At 44.5% G+C, this 21,033-nt stretch overlaps 1 protein-coding gene across 3 annotated transcripts in view; it reads right to left on the bottom strand.

Moving 5' to 3' along the window:
• The window catches only part of GLI3 (GLI family zinc finger 3), a 269,322-nt gene that overhangs the window by 235,655 nt on the left and 12,634 nt on the right, over positions 1-21,033 (bottom strand). For all 3 annotated transcript variants that reach the window (XM_041722637.1, XM_041722638.1, XM_041722639.1), the window contains exon 2: positions 19,800-19,964. In XM_041722637.1, coding sequence (XP_041578571.1) covers positions 19,800-19,923 — 124 coding nt within the window. In that variant the 5' untranslated portion in view covers positions 19,924-19,964. The remainder of the gene's footprint in view (positions 1-19,799; positions 19,965-21,033) is intronic.

Below are 21,033 nucleotides of genomic sequence, written 5' to 3'. Positions count from 1 at the left end.
CACACTGCACAGCGCCCCTTCCCACACCCCCTGCAGAGCACCTGCTGCTCCCCCCACCGCAGCTCTCATCTCCCTGCCCTGCACCAGCCCGGATGCCACCCCCAAGTCCCAGCGGCCGTGGTCCTGGCCTTCTGGCCCGATCCCCTCTTACCTATCAGATGCAACCCCCCACCCCCAGGTCTCGCCTGTTGCTGTCCCCTTCCCTTCCCCTCGTCCCCGATGCCATCAACACTCACCTACTCCCGAGACGAATCCTGCATCTTGATCCTTGGCCTGCCTCTCTCCTGAGCCCCTCTGGTCCAAACACACACTGGAAGTCACAGGGCTTCGCGTGGAGAGCTCCCTAACCCCCAGGCCCTGCTTCCCACTCCTGATTTCCTGCTCACATCCAAGGGCTCTGCACCCCCACTCACTTCCATCTCCTGCTTCTGCCTCCCCACCATGACGTCCCCTGCCATCCGTTCCCACGGAAGGTGCACCCCCAGTGTAGGCGCCTGCGGGGCTCCTCTCCCCCCACCACAGTAGGCTGTGCCTCCCCTCTTCCCACTCGCGCTAAGGATAAAGCCCAGACTCACCAGCTGTGCATTCCCAGGCCTCCGGCACGTGGCCTCAGCCTGCCCTTCCAGGCTTGCCCACCGCTGTGGCCCAGGCTTACCCACTACACGGCCCAGCTGACTCCAGGCATTTCCACCAGTCGGCACGTCCCCACTTCCTAGTCCGCTGAGGCTGCCGCTCCCTCTGCCTCCAAGGCCTTCCTTTTGTATCTGATTCTCCAGCCACTCACCCACACCTCCTGTCCAGCCCCGCCTTAACCATCCACAGGATCTAATCCAGGTAGCGCCGCTTCTAGGACACTCGCCTTGCTGCTCCGTGGGCATCGCTTCCGTACGTCGAATGAGCATACTGCACTGTGGTTGTTCACCCATCCACTTCTCAGTGTCCCGAGACTCGGCCCCTTATTTTCTTCATCTTCAGAGCCAGATAGGATGGTTTGGCACTTAGCGAGGCCTCAGAAGTATCTGCTGACTATGGACAGCACAGCAGTGGAAAAAGAACCTTACGTTTATAGCTACGTGGACTTGGGCGTGAAGGAGGTGGGGAAAATATGATGGTCCAGGGTTTCCTATGTTTTCTTTCCCTGCATTCTATTCCCAACCTCTTCCTGAGCTTTGTTCCATTTGAGTATGCTTAAGAAAAAAAGAAAAGGTTCTTATTAGACAGAAATCCCCTGGGCAGGGTCTAGACATGAAAAGTTCTATTGTATCCACGATTTCCCCGAGACACTCCTGCGGGAAGAAAAGGAAGTTCAAATTTCTCTGTGGGCTGGCAAATTTTCTGTGCTTATTGGCATAGCTCTGGTGGATGCGGATCTCCCCAGACAAAAGGCCAACAAAACACCGAATGATCTGAAATTTGGAGAATAAGCAAGAGTCATGTCTCTCGATTATTTCCAAAAGCTCTAGGCAGCAGGTTGTGGGCATGCTTTCAAGTGTATAAAGTTGAGGCTTAAGAAACTACTGGAATTACACCTTTGGCGGCAACACTTCCTATCTTCAAAGGGATGCATATTCTGCTACTTGGCATCCTTCAAGATGTCTGTGACTGTCTTCTTTTTATGAGCTCTGCTTCGTACACATGCATCACAGCACCACATCCCACACAGACCCAAGACCATATGCTTCACCTACCTTGCTCTGCGATTTGGCCATGACCAGAACACCTACTCATTAGTGAGCTAAGGTTACCCCAAGGTTTAGGATATCTTCAGGCCAAAAGCAAGAATGCCAAGATTCCTTCGGCCTTTCCCATTGCTGTCAAAGCTCTCCCAACAACAACAGCAAGCAAACAAAACCAACAAACAAATAACAAAGAGCCTCCACCCACTTCTAATCCTTGACCCTGGCATTGATTGAATTCAGTAGAAAAAGCCACCACGGAACAGACACCACTATCAGGGGATACAGAGGGCAGCTGCTGGAACTGAATAAAAACGTAGCCAGATGCAGGGAAGCTGGAACACAGTATTTTTTCTGAGAGAATACAGACGTATTTGCATTAACTCAAGCACTTATCGATGTACCTGCAACTTTCAATTCAAGACAGATGAAACAAAGCTAAAATGAAATTGCTTCCAGAACAACTTAAAGTCTAGAAGGTGAAAGTAAAGCAAACACCTGTTAGGTCTTGCCAACTGTTACTTCCTAAGTATTTTCCTCTAAGTGACAGATTTTTCAAAAATACCTCTGAAGATGAATGCAGAATGTGGATGTCAAGTGAGTACATTTGGGTTTGCTTAGATGGGGTCACCTTGTGCGGACGCCGCAGAAAAACAACCAAGACTTTTTCCTATGATGATGAAATTCCAGGAAAGCCTAAACAAACTAGCCATATATAGTTCCAAACGAAATTTGGAAAGGGTATCTTTTTTTAAGATTTATTTATTTATTCATGAGAGAGACACAGAGACATAGGCAGAGGGAGAAGCAGGCTCCATGCAGGGAGCCTGGTGTGGGATTTGGTCCCAGGACTCCAGGGTCACGACCTGAGCCAAAGGCTCAACCACTGAACCACCCATGCGTCCCAAACCTTTTCTCTTTAAAGAAATAAGGTGATACAGATACATCTGACCCTCTCCACCCTGCTGCCTCTCTACCACCCCTAAAAGTAACCACTACTGCTGAACTGATGTCATTGATTCATGATTTTTATATTTTTACTATATACGTAGGAGTTCGTTAACTACACGATTCAAAAAAAGAAAAAAAAAGGTGTCCCTAAAGTTCTCCTAGAAGAAAAAACTAAAAAAAGAACCAAGAACCATTTGAAAAGGAATAAAAATAAAAGATAATGGGCATTATCAGATAAAATGCATCACACATTATAACATCTGAGAGAAGGTTAAAGAACAGGCAGGTCAATAGAATAAAACAGTTCAGAAAAAGAGGCTATAAAATATAGTAAGGCAGTGTCAGATACAAGTATCATTTCGAAACAGTGATAGGACAACTAGTAAACATTTATCCCCAAAGAACTACAAATTAAAAAAAAAAAAAGATTTTGACACTTCTCCAAAGAGGATATCCAGATCAACAATAAATATTTAAAGAGATGCTTAACTCCCTTAGACATCAGGGACAAGCTAAAGCCTCAAATGAATACCACTACCCAGCCAACAGAAGGGCTAAAATGTAAAATGCAGGACATGCCTCGTGGCTGGCAAGAACAAGAAGCAAATGTGTACAACCACTTGGGAGAACCAGGAGGCAGTGGATCCTACAGCTAAACACATGCACCCTCTATGGTGCAGTCACTTCACACCCAGGTGTGTACCCAAAAGAAGAGTGTACACAGATCCACCAAAAATCAAGTACCCAACAGCCAACATCCCACACGGCCAAACCCTGGAAACCATCCAAACACCCATCAGCAGCAGAATGGATAAACAAGAGCAAGCCCTGAACAGGAAGGGTAACTGGCAGGCACGCGAGGCCCTCTCCAGGGCTGCTAGTCCTCCTCTCTGGATCCGTGTGCTGCTCAGATGATGCGTTCACTTTAGGAAAATTCATCGGGCTGCGGTCACATGCCATGTGCGCTTTTCTAGCTGCGTATTACACTTCCATGAGAAACTTTTAAACATGGGCAGACGTTTTCACCCATCCTACTCTGCTGCCAAGTGTTTCTGGGAATGAGCGGTCATAGAAACAGCTGGATGGAAATCCACGTCGCGATGATTCTGGAAACTAAATTCGGTTAGGGTGCCGTCGAACCACCCAGAACTGTTCAGGATTTTCATCACATCTCCACTTACAACCAGAAAAAGAAAAGAAACATGTCGACAGCCGGTGACAGGAGACTGGTTGAGTACATGGCATCATCAGCTAAGTCAAGCTGCAGAGGAGCGGTCCCCGACGTGGAGGGTGTCCCCAACCCCAACATATGGTGGCCTGAGCATGTGGCACATGACAGATACCGTGAACAGAGAGACAAAGGCTGAACTAAGCCCAGGCGTTAACAATTCCTGCGTTTCTTTGTGCGTCTCTGAATTTCCCCACGAGCAGGTGTTCCTTTCACAAAAACGGACAAACAAAAAGGGTGAGAGGAGAGCAGGAAACCAGAGAGGTGGTCTTGGGGTCTCAGGCCACAGTGTTGCTTAAGGGAGAGGTACCCTTCAGCGCTCCCACTCTTTCCTTCCTGTTCCCACTGTGATGCTTTCCAAAACACATTATTCGGTTTATCTCTGTATAACGAACCACGTCATCTTCCTTACGTGGTACAACAGCATCTCCCGTCTGCACATGTCCTCTGGCCTCTGGCTGAGCATCCTTCCCTCCCTCGACTCTATCTGATGGGTGACGGTAACAGGGCTCCCCAGCTTCAGCCCTATAAACACCGCTCTCAAGAAATAAGGACAAACGTGGGTTTCTTTGGAGAGGCTCAGTGGTTAGGAGCCCCGTAATCAAAGTTTATTATGCTCTCGGTTTTGTTTCTTCTTTCCACTCCCAAGAGTTTAAAGCAAGTAAATTAGCATCAAAGAAATTTGCAAAAGCTCTCAGTGCAGCCTTGCTGAAATAGAACTACATCAAACCAGATGCCAAACAGAAAACCATGCAGGGCGCTCTGTGAGGATGTTCAGGGCCGTGGGCTGCAAAGAGTCAGTCACACAAAAGGCCAAATGCCCCTCTCACAGTCCCAAACACAGACGATGACCATGTCCTCCCGGGCAGATGAGCGCCGGAAGTTGGGTCAGTAACTAATGAAACCAGGTCTAAATCAAGGACACACACATCTCGGGTTTCAGAGGATCTACTGTTTTTGTGGCAATGGAATTACCAGCAATTCAGCCAAAATCCATCAAAAATCTCCTTGGATTTGCACCTGATACTGTTATCTATAGAATGCCCTTCAGAATACCTGAGATGGTCTTCGCTTACCAATGGGACAGCATACTGTGGCCTAAACAAGCTCATCAGTGGCTTTTAACCCAAGATGGACACATACATATAACCCATACAGATTAATTTGAAAGAATTCTATATTTCTCTTTCTTTTTGAAGATTTTATTTACTTATTGAGAGAGAGAGAGAGAACATACATGCAAGTGGTAGGGGACGGGGGTGGGGAACAGAGGAAGAGGGACAAGCAGATTCCACACTGAGCATGGAACCCAATGCAGAGCTGGATCCCAGGACCCTGAGACAGCGACCTGAGCCCAAATCAAGATTTGGACGCTCTATCAACTAAGCCACCCAAGCACCCTTGAATTTCCCTTTCTAAACTTAAATTATGTGAACTCACTCCTTTCAAGCTCCTCTTATTTACCTCTTTTTTACCATTTATCTTTCCGGTCACTGTACATTCTTCTAAATTCCTGGGGAACCTAAGGTGGGTATCACAGAGACAGAGTTCTTGAGGGGAAACACTCTTGTAAGCTACACACCCACGTTCCTCATTTGGAGAGACAAAGCGATGTGCACACAGAATCTTTTGAATTCTTAATGTGAAGCCCCTGTCAACTAAGCTGGGTCATAACTGTGTTCATCACTTTACACTTTATATGAGGAAGAGACAATTTTGTGATACCGAATCACTGTAGGGTTCTCATCTCATAGATAATCATTCCTTCAAAGATCCATTCTCACCATCTAATCAAAATTTCCCTAAAGAAAGTTAGAGCTGCAAAATCATCCTGCAGACCAAGTGCTTCTGGCAAATACTATGTCATGAATGTTTTTAAGAACCTGAGCAAAGAGAACATAGGCACATACCCATAAACCAATGCTGCATAAAATAATTTCAAGTGGTTGGTCCATTTTCGGAAGCCTATCCATGAACCTCAAGGGTTCCTGGATTGCCATTTAAGCCCCCACGTTGAAAAAGATGGCTCATTTCTGTTTGAGGCCATGCTGCTCTTGAGACAATTCCCACGACGCTCAACAGAACTTGTTTTTGACTACACGGAGGCAGGGACTAGGCTTTCTCCTAGGGCTTGGAAAACTGACATTACCTTCATGAGAAAGATTTTCTATAAAAATTTAACTCTCTTTTCCTAAGCGCAGGTAATCTCTCATTTGCACTTAAAAACGAAAAGCTTCCCAAAATTAAAACAAGGTATAATACTACACCAGCAATTATATGTAAGATTTATACGTGTGTCATTCATATATCCACGTGATCAAATATCTATTATTTAAACAATGGCTTTCTCCCTGCCTCCTAATCCCCTCCATTTTGTACCCCATTAGCAGTACAAAAATCATCAAATGAGTCTAGCGTGGTAATTAAGCAATATTTTGTAGCCTGGCCCCACTGAATACAACCTTCAAAGAGAAAAAGGAACTAGATAAGGAATTTACAAAGCGCCTGCCTCTCCTTGTCTATCCTCATCATCTATTGTTGTTCAAAAGAGAATCAAGGTATAGGTGCTTTTCAGATAACCCAATGAAGAGCCAGCAACAAGTACACAGAGGACCATGTTCCCCCACCGCAGTCTAAAAAATAACAAAGCAAGCCAGAGGACCACTACACCTCATGCCACACCAACACTAGTCACCAGCAGGAAGAAGCAGCAATAGAATTTTTCCTGCTGCAAGGGCACACTGCCACTGGTCCTATTACCCAGCCTTCCGCATCCTCGGATTCCCCAATATTCAACCAGTATGTATGCCGGGTGTGTGTGTGTGCGTATGTGTCTGTGTCTCTAACCATCTTTTTTTTTTTTTTTCTTCAATTCACCCAGTTTTTTGGGTTAAACTGATGGAGGGAAATAGTCTCAATTTGTGTGAAACTGATCAAAGAAAGTGCTTTGAATTTATGTGAAAAAGTTTCCCATTAAGATGGTAGCTATTTTTTTTTCAAACATGATTCCTTTTAATTGCGGAAAAGAGCCCAAAGGCTTTGTCAAGGGGCACATGTTTTCTATAAATCAAAACATAAATAAATGTGAGGTTATTTCACTAGGCATACATATGGTTTTTGCTAAGTAAACTCTATTTATAAAACATTGTTAGCCTCCACCGGAACTGCTGTCAACATTTATAGGAAAGGAACTTTTGTACTGCTCTGTGACTTGCCAGGATTTGAAAACAAGCCTAGAAACATTAGTTTTTCAAGACAGATTTGATTTAAACTTAATGTGAAATGGGCCACTGTGTGTTCTCTAGCTTTTAAAATGCTTGGAAGAAATCTTCAACTGAATATTAGGTTCGTATTTTACCAGAAAAATGTTTACATTGCTGGAAGTTCCATTCTTTTAACCATGCCATTGTTCTGTTCTTTCCAGAAGTTCTCTTTGGGTTATAGGCCAGAGTCTGGGATTATTTTTCTTATCACTGCCAATAGAACACACATATTCTGTGAAAGGGGAGTCTCTGACATCCTTTACAGCTTAGGATTCATAATTACCTCACCACCTTCTCCCAAAGGCTCATTTGCATGATCTCTCCTCTTTAGACCCTCACCCTAGAGTATGAACACATTTATCAGCCCTGCGCAGAGTGGGTCTCAAAATGAAGTCTTCTGTGAAAGGAATTAGCTGGAAGCAAGCATGAAGCAATAGTCCTTGACAACCCACAGCAAACCACACAAGGTAACGGTAACTTGAATAATATTGTACCTTCTCCATTTTCCATTCAACTTTTCTTTCTTGGGCTGCAGTGCCTTCCAAAACAGAATTCTTTCCAATGCTTTCGCAATCAATCCCTACTCTATGTGGACCTAAGCCAATAGTTACAGTACAGTCGAGAGCGCTTCCAGAAAGAGATCTCTTGCCCGTTCCTATTTTTTTTCTTTTTTCCTTCCAAGTGGAAGCTTCCCCAGTTGTCCCAGTTTCTCACCTCTTGGCATGGAAGGCATTTATTTTTATTTTTCGACTGGCAAGAGGAAAATGTTAACTAGTTCCACAAAAATAACTAAGAGGGTTTTTGAAATCCCCAAATCGTAAATTGCCAAGGTAATAAAGCTTTCAAATAGATTTGATGATTGCCCATCCAAGGTGTAACTACCTTCCATATTGATTAAACTGCTTTGGAAACAACGTAAATGCTTTCACTCCCAAATACTGTCCTAACCTACACTCAGAATTCCAAAATACATATCGCGGTTAATAGAAGGAGTTCTATCTCTTTGCAGTTCACTTACAGGGGAAGGTTGCTTAAAAAACGTAGCCGTGGTTCCAATGAACCTAAAAATAGACATAGACAGAGCCATCAGAAATACACAGTTTTCTCTATCGTCGGAATATAAATGGAAATATATATATATATAGTTGGAAAATAAATGCCTTCCATGCCAAGATTGCAATTTTGCAGATTAGCAGCTAGCTCCCCTAATGGGAGGCACTAATGAATTTGAAATGATAAGGAAATATAAGGAACTTTAAGGCAGAATTTCCCAGGACTTCTGTTCCTAATCAATCACCAGAGATCAGTGACATCATTAGAGCCTTTGATCACAGCTCCTCTTTCAAGCTCAGATGGGACCGGATTGATCCTTGCTGGCACTGAGGGAGAAGCACCTAGGAGTACGCTTCACCGTGAAACATGAGCAGTCACCAGCATCTCTTCCCCTCCTTGGGGAGGAACAGAGGACACATTCCAGGGCAGCCCGACACCGAACAATAGAGCCACCTCGTTAAATCCAAACCTAATTCCCATCTTACGAGGATTCCCCAGGTGCCTGAAGAGAGGAAGAGACCATAAGCTACTTTTCTTTCGGGCTACCATTTGCTTAACCCAGGATGGGGCCCCAAACCCCTTCACCACGGGGAGGCAAGATTTTGTTTGGGGGATTTTGTTTCCCCCAAGCTGTCCCTTCCCGGAGCACTGAATTCAGAAAACCCCTCCCCCTCCCCTCTCGCCTCCCCCCTCCCCACCTTCTGGATTTCACTTAATGAATCTTTACTAAAAACGTGGGTGGGTCACTCCATCCAGGCCAGAAAGAAGGTTCTGGAATATCACGCTGGCTTGGGTAATTTCAAAACGACCCAGGCTGCGATCACACCCGCTGTCCTGACCTGCAAACGGTCCCCTTGGCAATGAAAAGTTTCAAGTGGCCTCTACTACTTGAGCTTCATTGTTTGTTCACCCCCCTTCCTGATTCGTCACACGCATCTAATTGAGCTCCACGCGCACGGTGGAACGCAGTGTATTATCTCCCTCATCAGGTGATCAATGATTTCATTAATAAGACAGATAACGAAACTGTCATATCATCGACACTGTTATGAAAGATGATCCTGGCTCCCCGCTCCATTTTCCAAGGTCCGGGGTTCTCGGTGGCAGCTCGGAGTCCATTCAATATTTCCCACAGACAGAGAAAAGTGAAAATCCATTTTGAAACCAATTTCAATTAGGATCCAGAAGCTGTTATCACAGGTGTCGCGGAATGGGCCCGTGAGTGGAAATGTCGCCTATCCATTCTGAAATGAAACCTTATCAGAGGCTACAAAGATGGCTGGGGACAGCCTATCTGTAAATTACTTTTCGTCCTGTGTTAACTCAACCTTAGTCCTGTCATATGGAATTCTTTCCATCCACCGGTAATAATCTAATGACTAACTAGACACAGCGCCCATGCGGCCTGCAGCCGGCCAGGCCTGTCCCCTTCCACGGGGTGCAATGGAAGGCCCCGGGCCTGCAGGCCAGCGGAGGGTCGGGCGGGCTTTAAATGATAGAACTAAAAGTTTATTATGGGAAATAAAAGAAGCCCGTCTCCACCCACTGCATTCCTGGTGATTTTTCAATTGCAAACTCCAAGGCTCCGTTACTTCATTAATGCAGCACCCAAGTCGTAAGGCTTTTCTCTCACATCTTCCAGGCTCCTTTTAGCAAATTATCCCATGACGGCGGATTTATTCAGTCAAAGACCTCGGACTTTGAGAGGCAACAAAAGAATCAAGAGACTTTCTGGTCCACCTGCCTGGCGAATGATGAGCCAGGGAAAAGTCTCCCCCAGAGAAACCAATCAAACCATTGTGTGGCACAGCCAGACCTTTTCAACTGTCAAGCCAGAGAGCAGGGGAAGAGATGAAAGGACGCGGGATGAAGCTACCATTTACGGAACCATGTGGGAATGGTCTCCTAAGATTTAATAATTGGGATGGAACTCAACTTTCTACAACTAAAGGGGAAAAAGAGAGAGAGAGAGAGAGCCCGAGAAGAGGAAAGAGTCAAAGAAAAGGAGGGGGGGGGAGTGAAAAAGAAAAAAAAAAAAAAACAGCAGCCTAAGTCAGAGGAGAAAGAACTTTTATATAAATATTTTCCCTACCTGAGATGAAGTCCCATCTATAAAAGTGGAGGGGAAAAGAAGGAAGTGGCAAAAAAAAAAAAAAAGAGAGAGAGAGAGAGAGAGAGAGACAGAAAGAAAGAAAACAGATTTAACAAAGGCTTTGATTTTTTTTTTTTTCTCTAGGTTGGAGCTGTGTTACTTGTTCTAGCATTCTTATGCAATTAATTCATAGAGGCAAAACAACAGCAGAAAAAGCCCTCGTTAATATGAGTGCCGTGTAGTTTTAAGTAAAATGACATTTTAAATTGGCCTAAAAGGAAACAGTACATCGACTGGACAAGCAGAGACACTAGGTCATATACTTCTGGGCTAATTTCAAGAACGTTTTATTGCTACTACCAATCCAACATGAAATGTTTAAAAAGAAAAGGACAAAACCCTAAGTAATGCTAACAGAGCCTTAAAAAAAAAAAATCATGGACTCTTCAAAAACACAAAAAATACATAACCTCAAGCAAGCAACTGTAGTTCTAATGCTTCCTGTTATTACTGGTGACTCTTACTGTATATGTTGCTAAGCCAAGTTTTAAAAACAAGTGTTTGTCAAAAATGGGGGGTGGGTGGGTGCTGAAATGTTTGATGTCCTGGCTGTGGCGGTGGTTACGTGACTTCATAGATCGGTTTAAATTCACAGAAACGCGCAATGAAAGAGTGAACTATGCACCATATAAGTTTTTCTCAATAAATATGAATTACAGCAGATCTCTTGTGGAAAGATTGCCACATGTAAGCAAGATAACACAGAGATCTTAGCTGCTACCCTCACCCCGCCTCCTTCTCTGCCTGGGACCCTGGTGGCAGTCCTCTAGCATTCCACCTTGCGAGCTGCCTGGGCACGCAGGCCCTTCCCCACCTGGGCCCAAGAGGTAGGAGGTGAAGGCTGCCAAGCCACCCCCCCAGAGGGAGACCGCCCACCCACCAGCACCATTTTCGCCCTGAGCTGCTGCTGTTACCCTTACGGTCACTGTTTCTGATCCTGACCTGTTTGTTTCTGGAAATGTGAAATAACCACATCACTCGATCACAAGTAATCAAAGCAGCCTGGGAACTTTCCATAGGCAGTACACCCATCCTGCTGTGGCTTCTCATCCCCAAGTTGGGAAGGCCGTGGCAAGACGGGTTTGATGTTCATTCCTCATTTATCTGAGTGCCCAAGAACTGTCCTTTTAGAGAAGTCTGAGAGCTATATACACAGGGAAAAGGAGCCCTGCTCTCAGGGAAGCCCATTAGCACAGAATCAGACCCTGAGACGCGCCCCCCCACCCCCCATCATGCATCCATGTATACACACACCTGAAAAGGTATTATACCAAAACACCTCGCTTTTTTTGTTTATTTTTATTTTTGTAAAAATGGTTTATTCCACGGCCATTTCATCCCATAATTTGAATGAATATTTACGAATGAGAAGCAGACCCTGAAAGCATTTGATTAGTTAAATCCAAACGTGGGCCAATTTCGGGACCAGTGATGGACGTAGCTTGCTGATCCCAGCTCCTGTCATCTCCTTTTTGTCCATTAAGCTAGGTCCTGAGGACCACATTTTAAGAGTTCTTGTGCAAACTAGTACCCTCTAATTCTCTTGCCCAGATTACACCTTACCCACTCCTAGATTATTTCCAAATAACGTGGTGCTGAAACAACGAGATGAAATGTGTCTGTGAATGAAATCCTGCCAACTTTTACTCAGAAGAGCTTATTGCTAATAACAGCTGACATGTTGGGTAGTCACTGTGGCAGCCTCAGCGATGTTAAGCAACTGGCCCAAGATCACACAGCAATGAAGCAGCAGAGCTGGGATTCAAACCCAGGTATTAACACAGCGGAGGTGGTCCATGCACGCCTCAGCACTGTGGAGTGGCCTTAAGTCCTGGCAGGCCTGTGCACCATGCAGGCCCTCTCAGTATCTGCTGCAGACCTCCCAGCACAGGACAATGAGGTGGGCTGGGGAGTGGGAGGACAAACCAGGTGCTACTTTCAAAAAATTTTAACTGAGAAAATTTTAGCCAGGATGGCTAAAATTAACAACACAGGAAACAATGGGTGATGGCGAGGATGCAGAGAAAGGGGAGCCCTCCTGCACTGTTGGTGGGAATGCAAACGGGCACAGCCACTGTGGGGAATGGTATGAAGGCTCCTCAAGACGTTAAAAATAGAGCTACTCTACAACCCAGCAGTTGCACTGCTAGGTATTTACCCAAAAGATACAAAAATACACATGTGCAGGGCTACGTGCACCCCGATGTTCACAGCAGCAGCATCAACAATAGCCAAACTGGAGAAAGCCCAAATGTCCACTGACTAAAGAACGGATAAAGAAGATGTGGTGTGTATACACACACATGCACGTGTGCACACACCCACACACACACAGTGGAATATCACTCAGCCATCAAAAAGAATGAAGAGGTATTAGCCACCAAAATGAACGAAGCCATTTGCAACAACGTGAATTGAGCTGGATAGTATTATGCCGGGGGAAATAGGTCAATCAGCGAAAGACAGATACCATAGGATCTCACTCATGTGTGGAATTTAAGAAATAGAACAGATGAACATAGGGGAATGGGGGGAAAGGGGGGAAGACAAGCCATAAGAGACTCTCAACAACAGAGAACACACTGAGGGTTGATGGAGGGAGGTGAGTGGGGGGTGAGCAGGATGGGGGATGGGCATGACGGAGGGCACCTGTTGTGATGAGTACCAGGTGCTATGTGTAAGTGATGAATCACTGCATTCTACTCCTGAAGCCCATACGGCGGCACTGTGTGTTAACCAACAAAAAAATTTTTTTTGATTTTTATTTATTTATGATCCTCACACAGAGAGAGAGAGAGAGAGAGGCAGAGACATAGGCAGAGGGAGAAGCAGGCTCCATGCACCGGGAGCCCGATGTGGGATTTGATCCCGGGTCTCCAGGATCGCGCCCTGGGCCAAAGGCAGGCGCCAAACCGCTGCACCACCCAGGGATCCCACCAACAAAAATTTAAATTAAAAAAAAAAGTTTTAACTAAAAGGTAAAAATTAAGTATTATGGAGAGGAGAGAGATGAGTGCAACACAGAGGATTTTTAGGGCAGTGACACTATCGTGTACGATACCGTCATGGTGGCTACGCGTCATTATACATTTGTCCGAGCCTGCCAAACGTACAACACAAGGAGTGGAACCTAATGAAAACTTCGGACTTTAGTTAATAACAGGCTGCCAATATAGGTTCATCGGTTTTAACAAATGTACCACCCTCATGTAAGATGTTAATTATAGGGGAATCTAGGAGGTGAGGGGGTGTACGGGAACTCTCTGTACTTTCTGCTCAATTTCCCTGTAAAACTAAAACTCCTCTAAAATAGAACCTTTTAATGAAAATAATAAGTGCAATACCAAAAACAAAACAAAACAAACACCCAAGTGCTACTAAGTAGTTCCCAAAAGGACACAAGGCCATATGGAGAGAAAGAGACTGAGGACACAGACCCATTTGAGAAGAATTTACATTCATTCTATGGCAGAGCAACATAAATGAAAGCAAAGAGCCCTTCAATTTAGCTAAAATATGGGTTACAGATGGGAAAGTATGGTAGCGTCACATCAGACTGGAAAGTCAGACTGAGGTCAGATTTCAGAAGATACCTAAATGTTACTCAAAGGATCTTGAACGGTCTTCTATACGTAGCTGGGAACCATGGAGGGTTCGAGAGGAGGGGCGTGGCATGAGCAGAACCATAAAAAGATTAATTTGGCAGGAACGAGTCCCACAAATGAGAAGAGCGGAGACCAAAGGCAAGGTGATTGGATAGAAGGTTACTTTAACTGTCTAGGCATGAGGGAGTAGGTTTTAAATAGCACAGCACAGTAGGGTGGCCTGAAGGGACACGGGGGTGAATAATCACAGAGGAAAATCTATCAGGACTTCAAAACTGGTAGGATGTGGGAAGCAGGAGAGACGGAGGGGTCAGAGGTGACGTGCGGTTTCAAGCCTGGGTGACTGCAGGAAAGGTGATATACTCAGCCAAAATAAGAATCAGAGGTTGCCGGGTGCAGGGACGCACGAGTGTGGAGCACGAGAGAGCCAGGGCTCTTCTGAGAATCAGATTATCTGTCATTAGTTACTCGGTTTAAAAAGGTGGACACTCCTTTAAAAAGCATAAAATCTAACTCTAATACAACACAAACCACCTCATAAATAAGGAACACTTTGCCCCAGAAAAAAGAACCAAGGAAAATGACATGGGCATGCTGTCTCTTTTGCTAAGCCACATAACCAGTGGTAGTCTTCAAAAAAAATCAAAATAAATTTTCCCAAAATTATTTTCCCAATTTTCTGGCTTAAGAAGGCATTCAGCAGAAAGTTACAAAAAGTCTGTTAATCCATCCCTCCTTAAGATGCGCAAACTTGGTCACATTTAGGATTTGCGAAACATCTTGAACTACTTTTCAGAGTCCAGCAAGTTCAAAATTACTTTTACCAAACATTTTTCCTTTAATTTCAAAACCTATGTATATTTTCAAGAAAACACAATCCTTTTGTTTTGGATTCATGACATTTAACTCATCCACGTGTCCCATAACGAGGGCTGACGTTGCTCAGCTCTTAGGACGTGCGTGCGGTGCTTATAGAAGGGTACAGGCACTGCCCAACTTAATCCCCTAAGGATCCCGTGAAGTGGGTCTCATTACTTTCTCGCTAAACAGATGAGGAAACTGAGACTTTGAGAAGTTACTTTGCCGCACTCACACATCTAGTCTAGTCCTGGTGCCAGAACTGAGTCCAAGCCTTCACATCACAAAACCTGGTGGGTTTTCCGAACCAACGTCCTATAATTTGAAATCCATTTTATCTGACAGCCCTTCCCATCCATCTGTCGTGTGCTAGGAAACAAACTGTGCCCAAGAAAGAAAAAGTGTGTGTGTGGAGGGGGGAGGACTTAAACATCTAAAGGCACAGGAAACCTAAAACTCACAGTCTACTGTCTATATGGCACAAAGTACTTACCTGCTTCTGAGCAGAATTAAGTACATCGCCTCTTACTCTTAAAAAAAAAACAGTCAAGGTGACAAGAGCTCATGGTGAAGAAGAGCCAATGAATTCTAAATCGCCAACAAAACTGAATGAGCCACCTTACGCCCAGCCAGAGACCAACCGCTACCATGATGTATTGATGGGTTATTGGAGAGCTGGAAAGAAAATCCCAAGGCCAGGGAGCAACCAAAGGTTAAAGTTAAAAAAAAGTGATCTCCTTTCATATTTGCAGACCACAACACTCTCCCCTTACAGACTTTTAAGAGGGGCTTTGTTTTTGTTTTTAAGCAGAGAACCAAGCCCTTCCTTTTTAAAGAAACAAGAGTGAACAGAGAACTTCCTCTCCATTATTTAATCTATCAATTTTGGTTTCACATTGCATCACCATGAGGATAATAATATCTGCTTTCTATCACTTAAGGTATGTTCCCAATAACCATCAGAGCCAATAAAAGATCTCCAAGACCACGGCCTACATACGTTCATTATTAGTGACTTTTTTCTTTCTTTTTTTTAAAGCAGAGTAGTAGGTTAATAAGAGATATCAGATTACCCCTTTAAAAAAAAAAAATCATCATGGGCCAAAAATGACATAAAACACTTCAAACTGAAAAGTCAGTACTTGCAAGTCTTGGAAGGAAATGTTACAGGATAAGGATAAACGTTTAAAACACTGGAATATTTGGATTAAAAACCATTTACTATTTACAAAACATAACATGCAGCTTCGAAAGCGATGAATCCATACCAGCAACAAACAGACTATTCAGGAATTTTATCGTGGCGCTAGCACATTAACACATTTGGCGGTTTTTAAGTAAACAATGGTTCCTAATATGCGAGCGCTCGCTGTATATGTGCAATATATTAGATGCCAAAAATAATCCTTCACTCACAATTGCCGTCAACAAAAAATCAGAGAACTGAAAAGTCTTTTCTTCTGTCATTTGCGTTTACTAAATAACCCTGAAAGCTTAAAATCCAACTGTGGCACATGAAACACATATTGTGGTTCCTGGGTAAGAATACCAAACGCTCTGTGTGTTGAAACCAGTTCTTAAATGCTACAAAAATCAAATGTGGATTGTCCCCCCCCCACCCCCACCCCGCCATTCGAGACTCAGGACAGTTTTCCACTTGGGTCATTTCAAATTTCAGTGTTAAGAGTCAAATGCTCATTTGGAAGGCTGGACAGGTTTTGAACCATACACTTGGGTTGTGTGAATGTGTGTGTTTAAACAAAACTCTGGATGAATGCTCTGCTAGGACGAGATACTCAGCTGAGAAAACTAAGAAAACAGATCTGTAAGGACATGCAGTGGAATGTGCGTGGTTTGGCTGGAAGGCTCACAATCGGGCGCAAATCGTAGCACATAATGGCTGGAAAAGTTAATTAAGTCAACCTAACAGCACCAAAAACAAAACTTTTTTGTTTGCTTGTTTTATTTTATTTTAATCATGAAATGTAGACGAGAGGGGGAAAAAAAGGCACCCAGGACATCAGTGTGGTCCTTGGTGCTAAACTGATCTCTCACCGTCCATTGACAAATCCCTGAATTTCAGAGCCTGGTAAAGAAAGCTCAAGAACACCCCTGGACGGCAGCATTCACTACTGTCTATGGTAGGATCCAAATGATTTCAAGTTCCTTTTTGTGAATGGCTTCAGCGCAGGTATCTGACGCCTCTGAAATGTTTGCAAAGAGAAAAGAGAGAAAAGGAGGCAGAGCAAAGAACAAATGACCATGGCAATGACAGCCACCTGCCAGCACGTACACAGCAGGCAAGCAGCCCCATGACCTCTAAAACCCAAACCCAACCCAGACCAAAGCCCCCGGACTGGCTGCATGACCACAGCTAAGTGTGGAGGGAAGCGTGAGACCAGGTAGGAGAGTGCAGAACAAAAAAGAGGCTGGGTCATTCCAGCCCCCAGAGCATGATCCTGGGGCTACAAAGAGGCTCTGAACTAGGGAGGTAAAACCCGCAGAGGAGCCCGGGAAAAGGATCTTACCTATAATTATTACCATTGCTTACGCAAAGCAATCACAAAGAAAAAGGGTTTTGTTCCTGTCTTTAAATTTGTCTTCTGGTTTTCCTGGAACCTTCCAGAATTGCAATCCATGCATACAAACACCACTTCCATTTTTTGCTTTTACCTGGTTGGGACTTTCTATTATCCCAAGATAAAAAGATTAAAGTTAATAAAGATAAAAAGTTACTAAAGCCCTTAAAAGAGAGAGGAACACTGGGAAAACAGTCAGAGCTGGCAGGATTACCAGGACAGCTCTCCCTGGGGCCTGCGCCCTGCAAACCTGACTAATGAGCATTTGCCCCCCACAGGACAGGTTTTACACCCGTCCGGGAAGCTTCCAGGACGCAGGCCGACAGGGCAGGAAGCCAGTGGCGTTGGTCAGGACCCGTGATGACTTCGGACGCCGGTACCAAGTCGGTGACCCCCGACGGCTCCTTCCCTGGCTAATGTTCTTGAGCGGCTGCTGGGCTCCCACCGGGCTGGTTCGGTTAGTGCTGCCCTTAATCACCCTAAACAGGTTCACGAGAGAAACTCGTGTCCAGTGTGGCTCAAGCCCAACACAGTGGCTCCGAAACCCTGCCGGGCACGTGTGGGAGAGGCGGGAACAGCAGCACGATCACACGGATAGATGGACAGACAGACCGACCATGCGTGTGTCACTGCCCAAATTCTCAAAGGACGGTGCTCACTGAAGGTCCACGCGCTGCGGCTCATCTGCCAACTTCTGCTCCTTCTCACCTATTCTCACACACCCACGTGCACGCTCCTTGACACTCACGTGCACACATGCCCACGTGCTTCCGCACACCCTCACACACTCCTGCGCACCCAAGCTGTAAAGATAACCAAAGGCTGAGGTTTCACCAAGCATGATGCCCAGAAAGAACTTATTCCTACACAATCACGATTTAAAACAATGGAACAACTCACCCTGCACCTACTGATTCTATTTCTTTTTTTTTTATCCTATTTCTGAAATAAAATTTGTCTGATTTAGGAAAGAAACAAGGGTCACATGATGTTTTATAAGGAGAAAAACAAGTCTTCTGTAACCACACTGGATGCATAACACAAATATCCAGCTCAATCAAAATAAGATCCAGTCCCGACTTTAAATACCACAAATAAACGGAGAAATACAGACAAATTTCCCTATGTATGTATGTAAATTCATTATTTTAACTCAGACATAAATATATGTCCCTAAGGATCAATTCAAAATTGGACTCCGTAGCAGCAGATTTAACGCCGGCCCCTCCTGTGGCCCAGCCAAGCAGGCCACGCACACCCGTGACATCCAGGAAGGAGAGCCATGCACAGGAGTGGGCACAGGGAGCAGGGGCCAGGCTCCTTGGTGTCCGCTCAGATGGTGCCACAGTCAGGAAAGGAAGGTGCAGCTTTGTTTACTGGATCTCCCCCTTCAGAGTCTAAAGATCTGAGCAGCAGTCACCTTCCAAAGTAATGCCCCCACCAAAAAAAATTGTAGATCAATCTACTATGATCTTTCTTGGAAAAAATAATAAAATGAAATGAAATAAAATAAAATCCCCTAGGGTTGGCCCATGCAAGTCAATGTGCCCAGATCTGCAGTGCCCAAAAAGCAGGAGAAAAGACCAGCTCATTCTTCTCAAGGGCACACGGAAAAATGGAAAAGTGGAGTGCAATGCGGGGCATCTGGGGAGGCCACAAAACCCACACAAAGCAAAGGCACCAAATGGCCAAAGAGTATATAAGTGGGAAAAGGAAGCGGTCACCATTATCCTATTTGGTCTGTTTTTTTCCGGGGGGGGCTCCAGAATTTGTTTGCAGTGCTCCATGGTTGCATTAAAATGCCGCTCGACATTGCGCTTAAAATATATTAAAAAATACAGCGTGCAGAAACAGCAGCTATGTGTCATCTGTGAACACAATTAAATCCATTTTTATAAGCCAACAGCAAAACCTGCATCTCAGAGACCAGTGTTACCTTGACGTCCAGCCATTAACGACTTTTAAAATCCTTTTGAATGAACTACATAGAATTGGCGGGGAGGTGGGGGGATCCTCTCACCACATCTTGACAAGGCAACTTTTGTGTCTTTTGTAATAACCAATAACTAATTATTCCAACTAGTGTAGACTTTCCATGTGAAATGCAAAGTATTTTGAACTCCTGCCAGACTAATCAAGATGATTTCCAAAATGCCACAACAGGAACTTCCTATAATAAATAACCTATCACATTTACATCTCAAATTAGGAAATTTGGAAGAAAACATGTAGTTTCAGTGCCAAAATAGAGATTACTAAAGCCTGCCCATCCCGCAAACCACCCCCCACCACCTCGCTCTCCACCTCCTTTTGCTTTCTTTAGCCTCTAAAGGAATAAACCCTGGTCCAGGTGCAAATGTTCAATGCACAAGGAATGCAGAGAACATGGAAATGACTGTAGGCTTGGCTGCTGGGGATCCCGGTGGCTGCTCACCATTGGAAGTGGTGCTGGAGGCCACCGCTTTCTCGCTGACATCTGTTCTCGAGGAGCATTTCACTATGGAAGTGTCCACTTTCTTCTTCTCAGTGGTCGTGGAGCTGTGGTTCTGGGCCTCCATGATGCTTTCTCATTACTTCAGCTCTCTGCTACCAGAAACGCCTAAAACAAAACAATGGTGCCATCAGCTTCCAGGAAGAGTGGGGGAAAAAAAATCTCACTTGAAAACCCACTTCACCTGTCCCCTGAGGACGCGCCTAGGGTTCAAAATCTGGAAAACCCTTGCCCACAAATTTTCTGGCAAAAATACCTCCAAGTGGTCATACCAAGCCAGTCAAATTCTGTCTATGTCCGCCAAAGGAGAAAGGAGGGCACCATCCATAATGTGAGACTTTCCTCCAAATTCCTACTGGGCATTTCTTATTAAGTGGGATCTAAAGATCTCAATCTTCAGCTGTGTTTATGGTGTGAAACTCAAATGTCACACTACTTTTTTTTTTTTATGCCACATCTACAAATGTGTCTTCAGGTGGCCACATTTATAGGAAGGGGCATTGTGACAACTTTCCAAAGAAGGGGAAGGTTTTTAAGTATTAATCAGAGGTTTTAGAGAGCATGACCACTTCTCAAAACCAAGCCCTACTCAAAAGTTGAGAAGCAGAGGGTAACTTGGGCCAAAGTATCTGAATTGCAATATTGCTCCCCCCAGCCTAATTCACTGAGGTAAACTGTACTCTTTAAGCTTTCTTAAAACATGAGGACGTTTCCATTCATTTGTGCTCCATTTTTAAAACCAACAAAGGCAACAGAACAACATGCTCTGGATCCCACAGGAGAAGTCAAAAAATTATTAGGACCCCTTAAGGAATACTAAAACCCGGCTAAAGACGCAGTTGGTCCTCTTTCACTGGCTTCATTCATGTGATAATTGTCCTAACTCATCATCAATTTTCCTCTCTTTGGTTCTTGTTTGTTTTTGTGGTTTTTCTTTTTCAGTCACGAGCTGCATCTATAAATAATATAAGAAAAGATGACAAGTGTCCTCTCCAGCATGTCTTCCACAAGCTGCCTAGATTGCAACACTCGTGGTGGGCATTTCTTCTATCAAGGCATCTGCCCATGTCCCACATGTAGCAGGCACCACCACGTTCAATCAAAACCACGATTAGTGAAATAAAATAAGCAACTGCTTAACCCTCTAAAAGGGCTAAGATACCTTGAAATCTTTTTA

The sequence above is a fragment of the Vulpes lagopus genome, chromosome 11 (genome assembly GCF_018345385.1).
Source record: "Vulpes lagopus strain Blue_001 chromosome 11, ASM1834538v1, whole genome shotgun sequence".
Lineage (NCBI taxonomy): Eukaryota > Metazoa > Chordata > Mammalia > Carnivora > Canidae > Vulpes > Vulpes lagopus.
This window is presented reverse-complemented; position numbering and strand designations above follow the sequence as displayed.